At 40.8% G+C, this 15207-nt stretch overlaps 1 protein-coding gene and 1 long non-coding RNA gene across 13 annotated transcripts in view; one reads left to right on the plus strand and one right to left on the minus strand.

Moving 5' to 3' along the window:
* RGL1 (ral guanine nucleotide dissociation stimulator like 1) overlaps positions 1-15207 on the plus strand; it is a 296651-nt gene that overhangs the window by 243437 nt on the left and 38007 nt on the right. For all 6 annotated transcript variants that reach the window (XM_033198856.1, XM_033198860.1, XM_033198857.1 and 3 more), the window contains 4 exons: positions 4286-4470; positions 7450-7574; positions 8386-8601; positions 12254-12357. In XM_033198856.1, the coding sequence (XP_033054747.1) occupies positions 4286-4470; positions 7450-7574; positions 8386-8601; positions 12254-12357 (630 nt within the window). The remainder of the gene's footprint in view (positions 1-4285; positions 4471-7449; positions 7575-8385; positions 8602-12253; positions 12358-15207) is intronic.
* LOC117075973 overlaps positions 1-15207 on the minus strand; it is a 50857-nt gene that overhangs the window by 4999 nt on the left and 30651 nt on the right. For 5 of the 7 annotated variants that reach the window (XR_004434191.1, XR_004434188.1, XR_004434189.1 and 2 more), the window contains exons 6-8: positions 6243-6443; positions 5836-5954; positions 2106-2255 (exon numbers count right to left, since the gene is read on the minus strand). This is a non-coding gene — a long non-coding RNA (uncharacterized LOC117075973). The remainder of the gene's footprint in view (positions 1-2105; positions 2256-5835; positions 5955-6242; positions 6444-15207) is intronic. The other 2 variants (XR_004434192.1, XR_004434193.1) reach the window with 2 other exon arrangements.

The raw sequence follows: 15207 nt of genomic DNA on the forward strand, positions 1-15207 counted from the left end.
GCAGTTAATACTACAGTTTGATGTTTTTGATTTGTCCCAGAGAGGATACCTCAAGGTATATGTATGTGGGCACGTATGTGCATGTGTGTTTGTTCACAGCAGCCATCTTCTTCCAGCAGGCCTGAAGTCACACGTGTCATAGCATAGCTTGTATTCTGTGTCATTGTTCCTGTGAGAGGTGGCAGATTCTTTGAGTCAATTTCTGTGAATGCTGATGGATTTTCGCTGAGCCATTTTACCTTTTCAATCCCTTCCTTCTGTGACTTCTGGCAAGTAGTTGTAAGACTGTTGACAATTATGTTTCTCTCCAGGTATCTCAAAATGTCCTTATTGACATTTTACCATTTGAAATCACAACTGATCAGTGTCAGGAAGATGAAGAAGGTGTTATTATATCTCTTCCCCAGAGAAGGGGGTCAGTGGAGTTAACTGACCTATCCAAGCTTCCTTGGTTCCCCGGTGGGACAGCCAGGTTGAGGAATAGAATTTTCCTTCTCCGGGTCTCCAAGCATCCTGTCTGGGTCTGTGTACAGCACCAAGTGGCTTCTGTCATCTAACAGACATACCAGTCCTGTAAATTTGTGACTTCAAACTAGCATTTCCCTTCAGCTATAAGATTCTTGACATCCCCCCAACTCTGTTCTGGTTAGTATATAAGTTAGATCTTAGGAGTGGAGCCAGGCTGGGTAAGACAGAAAAGCCACTGGCCAGTAGTCCTGTTTTTCTTTTCATCATTATTTTGCCATGTTGCTTTTTTTTTTGAAATCTGAAAAGTTTCGCATTTGTATCTGCTTCTAAATCTATCAAGAACGGAAAGTTTCTTCCCAGGGCTGGCACACACAAAGCTACTGTGAGCCTTGGGCATGTGTCCAGACCTTTCCAGAAAGCCTCCCTGCCTGGCGTGCTGAGAAACGCTCTGCCGATGAGGAGGGCAGGGGTCTGCCTGTGTTCTATTGTGCTGTTTGTGTATGTCTTTCCCTTTCTCTGTTTCTTCTTCCTCCTCCCCCTTCATTCCCCCTTTGTGTGAAAATGCTTTTTTCTGGTTGATTCAGTGTCTGAGTTTGTGGTGAACTTTCAAAGCCTTCTTAGGCTAAGCTACAGGAAGGTCACTGTCACAAAGGGTAAAAAAAATGCATAGATCGCCAGAGTTCATTAAAAACATCAGATTGAGAAACACAAAATGTCCACCTAAGGGCAAGTGCAATCTGGGCGAAGGCTCCTGTTTAGAACTCCCCTAGTTCTTCTGAGGCTGCAGCTTTCCATGGAGGTGAGTGCTGTGTGCCCATCAGAAACACTCACACAAGCATGCAGAGATGGAAGCAAGGATGCACATATTTTGTAGTTGTGAGAACCTGAAAATAACTTAAATACCTGCCTTGCAGTAGAATAATACTTAATTATGGTGTGTCCATATCATGAGGAACAATAAGATAGATCTAGAGGTAATGATGAAGTATCTGTAACATACTGCTCAGTAAAAAAGCCCATATCTATTTTTCTTTCTTTCTTTCTTTCTTTCTTTCTTTCTTTCTCTCTTTTTCTCTCTCTCTCTTTCTCTCTCTCTCTGTTTTTTTTTGGAGACAGGATCTCGCTCTGTTACCCAGGCTACAGTGATCACAGTGGTGTAACCACAGCTCACTCCAGCCTCTATTTCTTGGGCACAATCAGTCCTCCCACCTCAGCCTCCTGAGTAGCTGAGACTACAGACGTGCACCACCACACCTGGCTAATTTTCTGTATTTTTTGTAGAGATGGGGTTTCGCCACGTTGCCCAGGCTGGTCTTAGACTCCTGGGCTCAAGCAATCCTCCTGTCTCAGCCTCCCAAAGTACTGGGATTACAGGTGTGAGCCACCACATCCAGCACATATTACGTATATTTAAATATGTATACATATCCACAGAAAAGCCTAGAAGGATATATTCCAACAGTTAACAAAAGGTCCTGGGGATGGGATTAAGATGAAGGGAGAGAGTAGGTATTTCGCTTTTTTAGTTTATATACATTTGTAAGACTTACTTTTTGGAATAAATAATGAGTTTTATAATAATTAAGGATCACAGGCGTTTAAGAAGTAAGTAATATATTAGCATCACTGACTCTTACCTGTAATTTTGTGTTTCTGTCTGGGTATCTTTTCAGTGAAACACTGTCTTCTTGTTAGGCTGCTGCTGTTTTTGACTTGAGTATATGATGTGAATTATCACCTCTTCATATCTGTTTTTCCATCAGTGTCGTCATAAGAGTATCTTTTCACTGAAATATTAAGAAACATTAAGCTAGTGGTATTAATTAGATTAATTCATCCCTCTTTTTAAAGGTACAAAACTCTTTTTCTGTAAAAGTCAAGCTGATGTATGCAAATGTCAGGTTTTCAATTAATTTCTTCTGGCTTTCTGGAAGGAAGTGAAATTATTGTTTATAATTTCATTTAATCTGGACTAAATGTTTGGAGTATTGAATTATTTCTATGACTTTCTTTTGTTTTTTTTTTTTTTTTTTTTGAGACGGAGTCTCGCTCTGTCGCCCAGGCTGGAGTGCAGTGGCCGGATCTCAGCTCACTGCAAGCTCCGCCTCCCGGGTTTACGCCATTCTCTCGCCTCAGCCTCCCGAGTAGCTGGGACTACAGGCGCCCGCCATCTCGCCCGGCTAATTTTTTGTATTTTTTTTAGTAGAGACGGGGTTTCACAGTGTTAGCCAGGATGGTCTCGATCTCCTGACCTCGTGATCCGCCCGTCTCAGCCTCCCAAAGTGCTGGGATTACAGGCTTGAGCCACCGCGCCCGGCCTCTATGACTTTCATTTGATGGTTTTACGTATCTACTTTAGATGCAGATAATTGAATATTATAGTTCCAATTGCTTTAACATTCCACATTAGTGAAACAATGATGTACACCATAGTGAAAACAGTAACGCATTTATTTTCCTTCTGTTTGTACTTCAATTCCAAAAGTTAAGCATTAAATTGGCTTTAGTCATACTTAATGCTTTGATGATAGTCCAACTTCTTGGTGTGAAATCAAGATGTGAAGAAAGTTAGACACACCTGTGAAAGCCCAGCTTTCAGTTGCACACATGTGGGTAATAACTTAGTCCAGTTATAGTTTAACTAAAAAAAAAAACAATTTGTTTGAAGTATAATTAGATGATAATTTTAAAATGTGCTAAAAAATTCTTTTTGGCTGAAAAATTTTGATAAAGTGTTTAGTTAAGATGAGGTGTTGTGTCTCTGTCAATAAAATATGCATGGATTAATTTATAGTCCCTGTCATCTTCTCCAGCCTTCAGCAGTGAATATGCCTGGACTGTATGGGGTGACTGCTTGCTAGGCAGGCAGAGTATTCCGTTCTCCTTGTCTGTGGCATGTGATTGAGTCAGGAGTGTTGGTAAAGTCCTCTTTGAAGATGAAGCATAGAATAATGGCACTCAAAACATTTTATTCTTTTTATCCTTCATCTATTTGTCTCTTGCCTTCAGTGAGTGGCTGCCGCTAACCTAAAGACAACATGCTGTGTTATTACTAACATACTGGAGGGAGCTGTGCACACACAAATGATCCAGTCTCTTTTTGTGCCCTGGAAGCTTGTCTTCCCCAAGGTGGACTCTGTGTGATCCATGGAGCCATCAGAAGAAATCACCTTTGCTTATCAAGTTTTTCTCCTTTATCTTTTAAAGATATAACTTCACTACCTACTATTTCTCGTACTTGAAATATATTTTCCTCATTGTAATTTGAGAAACAAAGGATAATTTTCTGAGGACATTTTCAGTGTTCAGGCTGAAGCCCTGGTGATGCTTGTCAACTTGAATTTATGCATTTTTCTTTCCAAACTCAGGTACTTCCTTTAATCAGATGGATTTCTGGCCTACTGGCAGTCAGTTATTTCCTAACATATTAGGTGGCAGATTTTGTGGGATTTAATTTGAGCATAATCTTATTGTGTACATATTGCTTTGAAGTTTCTTCAGGACTCACTAAACCTTCTACACATCAACTTTTCTGCCCTGTATGGGTTTTTCCAAAGTTTAGCCTCCTTAAAACAAACAAACAACAACAAAAATACATTATCAGCTTCACTGCAGCACTCCACTTAAAACAATAAAGTTTAATTTGTTTTCAAGTGCTTTAAATCCATTGATGTTTCTAGGAACTTTTGGATGAATGATCTGTTGACCACCTACCCAAGTTTCCCGAGGTGCCCCTGGGATCTGCCCTGGTGTCCAGGGATTATTTTGCCTCCCCACAGCCAGTTGGGTGCAGTGACTCTCCATTTTTCTTTCTCAGTGCAATCGCTTCAATACTGAGGGCCTGGCTTGACCAGTGTGCAGAAGACTTCCGAGAGCCCCCTCACTTCCCTTGCTTGCAGAAACTGCTGGATTATCTCACAAGGATGATGCCAGGCTCTGACCCAGAAAGAAGGGCACAAAATCTTCTTGAGCAGTTTCAGAAGCAAGAAGTGGAAACTGACAGTGAGTACTTGCGTGTTCGCAGTACAAGGCTAGATTCTGATTCTCCAGCCTCCACGCTGGAGAAAGGTTCTCTCTGTGCTGGCTAATAGGAAACCTTAGTACCCTCAAAACAACATGCTGCTGGAGGATTGGCTTGGGTATAAAATTCTCAAGGTTACTGAAGGACTAATTATAGAGCCTAGAATTTTAGACAGAGAAGGGGATTTTCAAGACTACCTAGTCTGGCTTCCTCATTTTATGGATGAGGAAACTGTGGAAACACCAGCTCAGAAAAATTAAGTAATTTCCTGGGGTTTCTTCTGTTACCAAGAAGAGGGTCTCCTTGATGAACTTTAATCTTCCCTTATCAACATGTACCTTGCTGAACCTGAATTTGCATTTTATTACCTACCTGCTTAATGGCTCCTTCTATCCTTCCATCACAACCACCCCCATCTAGCAGTCAAGGAATGAAGTCCAGTTCTGATCCTGCCCTCCCAAAAGCTTGGAAACGGTGTTTGTCCTTCAGTATGGAAAAGCATCACTGTAACAGGTCCCCTGCCAGTGCAGATTACCGTCATTTAGCATCTCTCAAGGCCTCATCTGTGGCTGTTTTTCCCTGTTTGAGGAATTGACCTCCTGTTTTCAAGGACAAAGGAAAGGCAACCACTGCAGGTCATGAGGTGCTTGGAACTATTAGGCTTTGAAGAAAGTCAGAAAGAGGCTGGGACAGGCTTCCAGTGTGACGTTGTATCCCCTCACTGGGGTGCTGGGTGACAGTTGCCATGGTGGCTGACCCACTTGGAGCTTCTGACAGGCATTTCCCTGAAGGGATGCCTGACTTCATCAGTGAGGGAAAGGAAATGTTCCTCAGAACCAATAAGGAAAAGCTGCATCAGCTCCAAAGAAAATAGACCTAAATTCCAAACAATACCTGCTGAATTTCTTATGGATGGGGGACCCAGAGAGAGGGAAATGCAGTTGCATCATTGGAAGCTGACTGCCAAATACTCTATATCTCAGATGACCTCATCTGCCAGGAATGTTTGAATACCAGGGGCACTCTTCCAGCTGCAGACCTCAGCTCCCTTCAGGGCCTCCATGCCTGCCTTTGTGCTGGAGTGGAAAACGCTGTGTTGGAGCCCAGCTCTCCCCACTGGGGCTGCCCCTGGCTCCGAGCCTAATTGGGGGAACCGGTGGGACCAGTCATTCATTGTTTCCAACACAGGGACTGCGAGGCAGAGCTCATTTGGCAGGCTGAGGCAGGGGAGAGGGAGATTGCCTCAGTTCCCATGTGCTTGTTTTACCCAATTTTACTCCTGCAGAAGAAGCAAGCTCTCCTATTTGTTTTTAAAAAGTAAAATTATGCTTCATGTTTTTACTTACCTCTGGAGGAGAATCAAAAGCAGAAAACAGTGAAGGCATGGACTATGCCCCAGAGAGAAAGGATCATGTAATCTTCATGCACAGCAACATTATAGACACACATTGAGCTGCTGTGTTTGCTGAATGAATGAATGAATGAATGAATGAATGGAAAGATCAAGCCTTAGCACATACCCTCCTCCTTGATTGAAGTGGGTTAGGCTCTGCATTGCAGGGCAACTGGGATATGTGTATGTATTTGTTGACAGGGTAGGGGAGAGGCCCTTTCTGAACCTTTATTTGGGATCCTAAGTTTCTAATTACTCCACTAAATGAAACAGTGCCAGAGTTGTATGGAGGAAGAATTATGAAATTAGATTGCTTAACATCCTCCATGTCACGGGGTTTTAGCTTCCTTTAGCTTGTACCTGTTTGTGTCGCAGACTCCAGGGATAGGCAGTGATCCCCTCCTACGTTTTCCGGTCATAATCCAACCCCATTCGCGTCTGGACCTTCAAGTCCAGGGTAGAGGGGCAATCCTTAAATCACATACCTGCCACCAGCGTAGACAGATACCCACATGCTGCCCCAAAGGGGAAGTGGTGTAGTTGAAAAGAAGCTCCTTTTCCCTGGAAAATGAAGAAAAGCCATTGTGACTTAATCCAAGATGCCCAATAGTCTTTAATTCTACAAAGAAAGAAAGAAAAGGCTCAAAATATAGGTGGTCTGGGGGAGTAGTAACATGCTGATTTACATTTCTGCTAAGATATAACTGAATGTAACTAGAGTTTTCTTTCTTTGAGAACAGGTTTGACAGGAAGCAGTGCGAGGAGTGTGAAGGGGCTGAGGTTGGGAAACAACCCGAGCAGTGGGGAAAGCTTCCAGGAAAGGAAGGCTGGGGATTTAAGTCAGAAAAACTTCATCAAATTTCAGTCTTTCCAAATGGAGACTGGAGGTCCTGTTCCAGGTGTGGGCTCTTCTGCTTTTTATTCGGAGTCCTGGGTATGGATTTTCTCCATGCTGTGTCCTATGTAATTTGCTAATTGATGATCTTGTCTGTGATAGGTTCGGGTGGATTTAGTTGAAGACTGTTCTGCTTCATGCATTCTTAGCTTTGGGTGGAAGTTGAAAGTGACTGAACATTTTGAGAATTTTGAGGGCTTCGTCAGGATTTCTAACACCAAAATGGCTCATTTTATTGCCCAAGTCTGACCTGCCTTCATGGCGAGTCCTTCCAGGCTTCTGGTTATAAGTCGCTCAGCAACCAAGAATTGCATGGTTGGGGTTTAGGAGTTAGTTGGATTAGTCCTGGAGCTGATCTGATCAAAGAGTTTGCAAGAGCCCTAGACGAAGGACTCTCTCTAGACTTTGCCTATCCTGGTTCTGTCCTTGGCTTAGGAGCCAGTGGTTTGTCAGAGTGAGAGCATGAGGGCTCTGATCTTAATAGAGAATCCAAGAACAAGCAGAGATGGGAAGATCTCCGTTGCTCTTAGATGTGTTGTGCTTGTGGTTGTCTCCCTGGGAGTGTTCTGGAGGATTGACCCTCTTCTTCCTAAATAAAAGAAGTCTGATGACTCTATAAGCAAGATTATATACACTGGTACCAAATTACTAATCTTTTCCATATGTGAACAGATGGGCTTCCCAACACGGTCTCCTTCAGCCTGGAAGAGGAAGAGGAACTGGAGGGTGGAGGGTCAGCAGAATTCACGTGCTTCTCAGAAGATCTCGTGGCAGAGCAGCTGACCTACATGGATGCAGTATGTCTTCTCTTTGTGATCCAGTGTACTTTCACTTAAAACATGGGAGAGTGATGGCACTGGTGCCCCAGAGAGAGCAGTGGGATAATGTGATTTTAAGTTTTTTTGAATCCCTGAGAGAGGCTGTGCCTGCAGGTGCAGAGTTAAGATGTGACTTGAATCAATCATCTGAATAATTCAGGCCTGAGCTCTTCCTGCAACTCTAGGAGAAGGTGCTTTTGGAGCTCAAGACACAGAGGGAAATAAGAATTCGAATCCCTGTGAAACAAAATCTGCCTTGTTCTGTGGGTATTTTTCTCCCTTTACACTCATAAATATTTCAAGATCTGAACTGTTTATTTGGAGGACTGTAAAGGGATCAAAGTATAAGTTAGGATAAAATAAATTCACAGAATCCACATGTGATTGTATCTGGCTCCTCATTACCACGTGTGCTTTCTGTACTTTTGAAGTTTGAATATTTTTGTGAGCTGGACATATTTGAGTATGTCAGTCACATTGCAGAGGTCGGCGTTAGCTGGTAAATACAAGAGGACTGTGAGGAGTTATCGTGGTAGCTTTAGCTCTTCTGCTTTACCACTTTCAGAAAGCAGCGTGGAATATGGTGGAGATTTTCCTTCTAGTAAACGTTATCGATGAGTATATTAATTATTTACTTTTGTCCGTTGAAATGGACACCATGAGGCAAATCAAGTAGAAAAGGATTATTCGGGCATTCACAAAATTACCAATTTACAGATGACCCAGATGACATGCTTTGCCATATGAAATGTCTGTGTTGTCCTTAAAGTCAGTTCCTCTTTTGTTCCAGCAACTCTTCAAGAAAGTAGTGCCTCACCACTGCCTGGGCTGCATTTGGTCTCGAAGGGATAAGAAGGAAAACAAACATTTGGCTCCTACGATCCGTGCCACCATCTCTCAGTTTAATACCCTCACCAAATGTGTTGTCAGCACCATACTGGGGGGCAAAGAACTCAAAACTCAGCAGAGAGCCAAGATCATCGAGAAGTGGATCAATATCGCTCATGTAATTGCCTTTTATAAAATATTCTTTGTGTTTGGTAGATGCAAGAGACTACTCCATCACTTTGTTTAAATGGTTTAGCTGTTTGGTTGAAAAGGCAGTCAAAAGACCATATATGAGAGCCCGCTGGGTTTTTGTTGTTGTTCCAGAGTAAGAAAAAAGTTGCCTTTCTAAACTTGGCAGCTTATTTATTTTCCTCTTTTTTAAAAAATTGGTCCCCTACTCACTTCTTCCCAGTTATGGGCTCTCATACTGCTACCTCTCCAGAGTAAGACATTCTGTCTGCTTTCCCCTTTGTATTCATGACAGACTGAGTGTTGGTTTCAGCACCATATTCAGTAAATATAAATGGATGGTCTGCATGTCAAAACAGACAGCTCTTCAATCCAGAGTAATTACCTATGCCCCCTCCTAGTACCTGGAGGCATTACATCTTCTGCAGTTTTGAAGAGCTGGTACTTTCTCAGAGTCCTGAATCTCTTTTCTAAAGGACTGAGACACTTACAGAGATCTCATATTAATCTGAGGTCATATCTCATATTAATCTGAAGTTGGAGGGGAAGAGTCTATTCCTAGGTCTGACTCACATTCTTCCGAGTGTTGGAGTCTAGTCTCTTGGATGAACTGCTTACATACCATGGGACCTCCCCTTCTCAGCATCTTATGTCATGACTGAGAAAATGGCAACAGTGTGCAGTCAGTGGGCCACCAAATATTTTGTGAACTCCTAATGTGTGTAAACCACAGTATTATGTACCTAGAGGACATACTAGGATAGAGCATAATTGTTTGTTTACAGGAACCCATACTCAAACAAGGAAGTTAAGATACACTGGAATTATCTCAGCCTGAGGCAGTAGAGGAGTGGGGCCATGGGAGATAAGCACTGTAAAAGTGGAGGAGAGCGGAATCATTTCTGATTGGGTGATCAAGGAAGGTTTCATAGACGAATTGACATTTGAAATTAACTTTGAATAACAGATAGGATTTTTGGTATTTGAAGAGTAGAGGGGTATTTTTTTTTCTAGGCAGAAGAAATTACATCAGCAAAATAATGATTGTGAAAAATTATGACTATGAAAATATCATAGTAATTTGTGTTCTGGGCTCTATGGGTCAACTCTCAACCAAAACACATTTTGCTTTATATCCCCTTAAATATATTTTTCCTTCAGCCCCTATCGATAGGGCGTAATGTTACATTCTCTTTTGTTGTCTTTGATTAAAGAGCAGAGACACAATTGTGCCAGATAATTTGCCTTGTTTTGAATCTTCAGGTAGTCTGTTATTGCAGACTTCTTAGTGTATGACAAAAGGCAGCAAGAAACAAAGAGTATAAGTTGCATAAACAACTTATTATATTTCTCCTATTCTAAATCGAGCTTATTGCTCAGCAAGTAAGAGATACAAAAGAAGTTCTGAGTGAGATATAGCGTGGAAGTTCTCTGTCTTTTTAGAATGATAAGGAATTTTTTTTTTTTTTTTGCCATAAATGTCACAGCATGTCTCAAAAACAGACTGTCTACCCCAATTCATTCAACTACTTTGGCTATAGTGACAATATAACATCTGTATATATGACATAGTGGGGCTCAAGGGGTGACTTTTGGTCCAAATTGAATATAAATTGTGTATTATGTGGTAGTAAGAAATACAAGTTAAATCATTTGAAGTATATTTCAAATCCCATATCATGTGCTAATAATAAAGCCAAGGGCCTTTACTTTTTTTGGTGATATCACTTCCTAATATTGAGTATGTTGTATCTTTTGCAATTGTCTAGGGAAATATAAAATAATGAGACTCACGAGTGGTTTGCTACCAAGATTTAGTTTACTTTTCCTGCATTCATCGTAGTCAATTTCTATTGAAAGGATGTTTGAAAAAGAAAATTTTTCTGACTTAAAATGACTGTATTTTCTTGGACTGCCCTTAATGGTATGTTTTTACTTTTGCATCACATCTCCTGGAAGATGCCTCTTTTTCTAGAAATGGGGCCAGATGCCTTTTGTACTCTTTTAAACCCTTAGCTTAAACCTTTTTTTGAGTAATGTGTTCCATATGTTTATTTCAATTTGCATGATATATCTGTGCCTGAGTTCCTTTTTTTATTACAAGTTTCCTGATTTTTAGAATATAACTTTTGTGAACCTTTGTTGAACCATGCTCCCATAGGCTTAGTTCTCCAGATTGCAATTCAGAACATTTCTCTTGTTCTCTGTCTCTTCCCCTCCTTCCCTCCCTTCCTCCTTCCCTTCCTTCCCATCCTTTCCTTTCCTTGCCTTGCCTTGCCTTCCCTTCCCTTCCCTTCCCTTCCCTTCCCTTCCCTTCCCTTCCCTTCCCTTCCCTTCCCTTCCCTTCTTTCCTCTCTTTCTTTGTTTCTCTCTTTCTCTCTCTTTTTCTCTTTATATCTTTCCAAATAAGGGGAGGACATTGAGGCATTTAAAAAGGGTGGACATGACTTTTATTAAGTACTTTGGCATTTACTCTAAAGAAAACGTTTGAGGGTTTGTTTGGCATAGTTTTCAGTGTCCAGATTTTGGCATGCTAACTTAGAGTGCTGTTTTTCCTTCATATTCAGGATTAACATTTCTTTGTGGAATGATTCTCGAAGTGATTTACATTTGTACCCAATCACTCTGGGACCTCTTACCTGAGATACTGTACACAAAGCCAAATACGTGCTCACATGGTGTACTCACTTGTAAACACTGGGCCTATTACACTGTCGCGTGCCTGTATATGAAGCATCTCCTTTTACATAAGGCCTGGTCCACCCTCCTCACATTGCTACCTTCCCCTTGCCAGCCAAGAATGGGACTTTCTCTCTGTCTGTTTTGCTGTCCCTACTATTCAGTCACAGGACTTGACTCCAAGGTCACTAACTGCTGATGCTATAGGATCCTTATGGTAGCTTAAGTTTAAATAGGGAGCCTCTCTCCTTACCCAGAAAATGGCATCCAGAACGTTTCCTGTTCTCTTTCTGTTTTGTTTTAAAACATTGCCAAAATGAATTTTATTTTAAAAGGCCAAGTTACTTTGGAAGCATTGAAGTACCAAGGTGTTTTTGAATGTTTATGGTTGCGGAACAGCCAATTTGAAACCAAATAAATGTGTATAAAAATATCCCCCTTGGCTAAGAGCATAAAAGCCAAAGTTCAACTTGTGGTGAATTTTTATTGCCAAATTATATACACCTCTGTGGACAAGGGTTGGTCATGAGATGTTCAATACCATCTGACCTCAGAGTGGCTGCTGCCCACCTCATTTTGTGGATCTAAAGAAGATCTAAAGTGCATATTTTTAGGACGTCTGTGTGCTTTCAGCAGAAGAAAGTTGCTCTTTCTAGCGTAGCTCTGTAGACTTACCTCCATTAGTGTTTTTACTAGGAAAGCTGGAAACTATAAAACTGTAACAACAACACAAAAAAATATATTGACGGGAGAAAAACAAGCATACTGTGCCAAAATCTATAAAGTGTTTCGATGACTGGGGTGGGAGGAAGGAGCCACTTTTTGATGTTCAGTATTTATACAGCTGCCTATTTAGTGGTAAGAATTCATAGCAGCTGTGATACCTCTAAAACAGGAAACCACCAAGTCACTGTAATATTGATAGTTAAATGTCTTTTATGTTTTAATCACTCCCCATACAGGAATGTAGACTCCTGAAGAATTTTTCCTCCTTGAGGGCCATCGTTTCGGCACTGCAGTCTAATTCCATCTATCGGTTAAAAAAGACCTGGGCTGCTGTCCCAAGGTAAGTTCCCAAGTGTCTGCTCTACTTTTGTTTGGCCGGGAGAATTAGTTGTTGCGATGGGTCCTCACCTTCAAAGCTCATATCGCATAACTAGAGAAACATACTTGAAATCCTCTGTGTGTTTCAGGCAGGGTGCGTCTTACACATAATCATTAATGACTTTTGAGGCAGGGCTCGTGCAGAAATCAAACTCATTCTAAGTATACCAAAGCCAAGGTTATTGGCTTTGGGGATGATCTGAAGGATGTGCTTATTATCTGGATTTTGAGGGATAAAGTCGTGGAGTGATGAAGTTACAGCAATTTGCCATTACTTCTGGTTATTTTTCAGACTCACTGCAAAGCCCTAAGCTATTTTAGGACTCAAGGGGTAATGTGTGCAGATAGGACATTAGTTCTTGATGTTTAATAGGAAACTATTTAGTTGTCCTTTTAGTTTCAGCAATTTAAAAGCTATCTTATTGGCATTAAAAACCTTTAAATGTTCTTTTCTAAGTACCTGAAATTATTAACTGGCCACATCCTATGCTGTTTTTCTTCATATTTCTTGGTGCAACCTTTGGAATAATTAACAACTCAATTTCCTAATTTTGCACTACTGCCATCTCTTCCATTTCTGGAACTTCACTGTAGATCAAAGAACTTTGTGCAAAGGACGGAAAGGTGAGGGAGGGGGCAGTTCTGATTCTCTATCACTATAGATTTAGAGGCTGGGGATTGTGTTGTGAGTACAACTAGGCCAGTTACATTAAACAAGTCTGCCCAGGTGTGAACTAGTCAGGAATTTGGGCTACATCAGGGAAGAATGTATAAATTCTGTATGGTCTGTACCACATATGGTATAGTCAGTTTCAGTTAGGAGGAGAGGGAGACCAGCTGGCTTCCCAGCCAGGCTGCCTTAGTGGGGCAGAATGGAAGGTCTGGGTCCTCAGTTTCATAAGTTTACTCAGAGTTGATCAAGCCCTGAGGGACTGACACTGTTTGAATTTGCAAGAGCCCCAAGCTGGTAAACCAGAGTTTCATAAAGTTATGCTGAAAAATGAGTGCCACAATTCTCAAGCTTGCTGATAAGCTCATATTCTCATTCAGGGGATAGTCTACTTGGTATAAGCCAAATTATTTATTAGGTGATTCTTTGATAAGTAAAAAGAAAAAAATAAAGTGGATGTTTATAATGCCTTATGTTACAGAGCTGTAGAAGCCACAGCTACTTGCACTCCAAAGCTCGTGCTTTGTTTATGACACCAATATCTATCAGTAGAAGAACTGGCAGGCTTTTCAAAGACCAATGCAATTTTCATGATTATTACCCTTTTCTTGGGTTCTTTCTTCTCTGTTTTGAATAATCAAGGTGATTGTGTGTATTAAAGAGAGAATAGTTGGTTGATTTTCCTCTGCACACATTTCTCCTTAAGAACGATGGGATCATATAAAATCATTACTTGATAGACCCTGGTGAAATACGATGGGAAAATCAGAAGCATGCAGTGTCCCCGCCCTCCAACCTCTACTTCACCTCCTCTTTCCCTTATCACCACTCCCCACTCAACTGTAGTATCAAAAACAAAGGGACAGTCAAGTGTTAAAATGCAGCCTTACTCGACTGATTGCAGCCTTGTCTGATTGCCATGAAAGGTAATTCTTTGGTTGTTGAAAAAAGAACACTAAGGAAAGTCATGTAACCAGCCTAAGATTTCTTCCACAGCAAGTTTGAGACTAAAACATGAGCAAAAAAATTAATGGACTTGTATCTTAGTCTCCTTGGTTGCCATGTGAAAAGATTTATTCTAGCTGGATTTTAAAACTATTTTCTAAAGACAAATGAAAAACCCTCTAAGCTGCATTCTGTATAACATATGTTTCTGGTTTGTTTCTTAGTTGGTTTGTATGTGTTTTAGCAAGGACACTACAGAAGTGTCACAGTTCCTTAGAGAACACACTTCTATATCAGCTTCACATGTTCTCTATTGCTAAATTCAAGGAACAGGGTTAAGGTAACTTATTTGGACATGGTGTATCTATACAATGGAATATTTTGCAGGCATAGAAGGAGTGTAGTACTGATACATGGTGTAACATGAAGGAATCTTGAAAACATGTTAAATTAAAGAAGCCAGCCATAGCAGCTACACATCATATACTTGGACTTGTATATGAAATGTCCAGAATCAGCAAATCTGTGGACACAGAATGTAGATCAGTGGTTACCTAGGGCTGGGGCTGGGAGGATGGTAGGGTCACAGGGTGATAGCTAAAGGATAGAAAGTTTCTTCTTGAGGTGACAAAATATTCTAAAATTGATTATAGGGATGACTACTCAACTCTGTGAATATACTAAAAAGCATTGGACTGCGTACTTCAATGATGTGTGGATTATATCTCAATAAAGCTGTTATTTAAAAAAAAAGAAAAGAAAAAAGATACCTTATTTGGTTATCACTTTCCCTATAATCCTTCACATTTGTCACTTTAAGTAGACAGAGAGGATACCTATTCATTTAGGGCCACATATAGTTAATTTTGAAATGATTTTCTCCAAATATGAATAGCTTAATGATTTTCTTTATTATTTAGAGTAATATTACACTCACTATAAAACAAACAGGCTCTTAATAATATGTTTGTTTCATAATAATGAAAATGTTGCATAAATAGTGATATTGCCCCTGTTAATTCTTTGTCTTCAGCATCATGGACCCATTAACCCTGGAGGGTGTGTAGAGAAAACCACGAGGCTCACAGAGATGTAGTATCCTGGAAAGGGAGAGGCGCAGAGCAGATGCTTTGCATATGTGGTTTCACTCACTTTCCCAGCAGTCCCATAAAAGCGCTGTCATATTTCCCTTGTAGA

This window comes from Trachypithecus francoisi, unplaced genomic scaffold (assembly GCF_009764315.1).
Source record: "Trachypithecus francoisi isolate TF-2019V2 unplaced genomic scaffold, Tfra_2.0 Lachesis_group5, whole genome shotgun sequence".
Taxonomy (NCBI): domain Eukaryota; kingdom Metazoa; phylum Chordata; class Mammalia; order Primates; family Cercopithecidae; genus Trachypithecus; species Trachypithecus francoisi.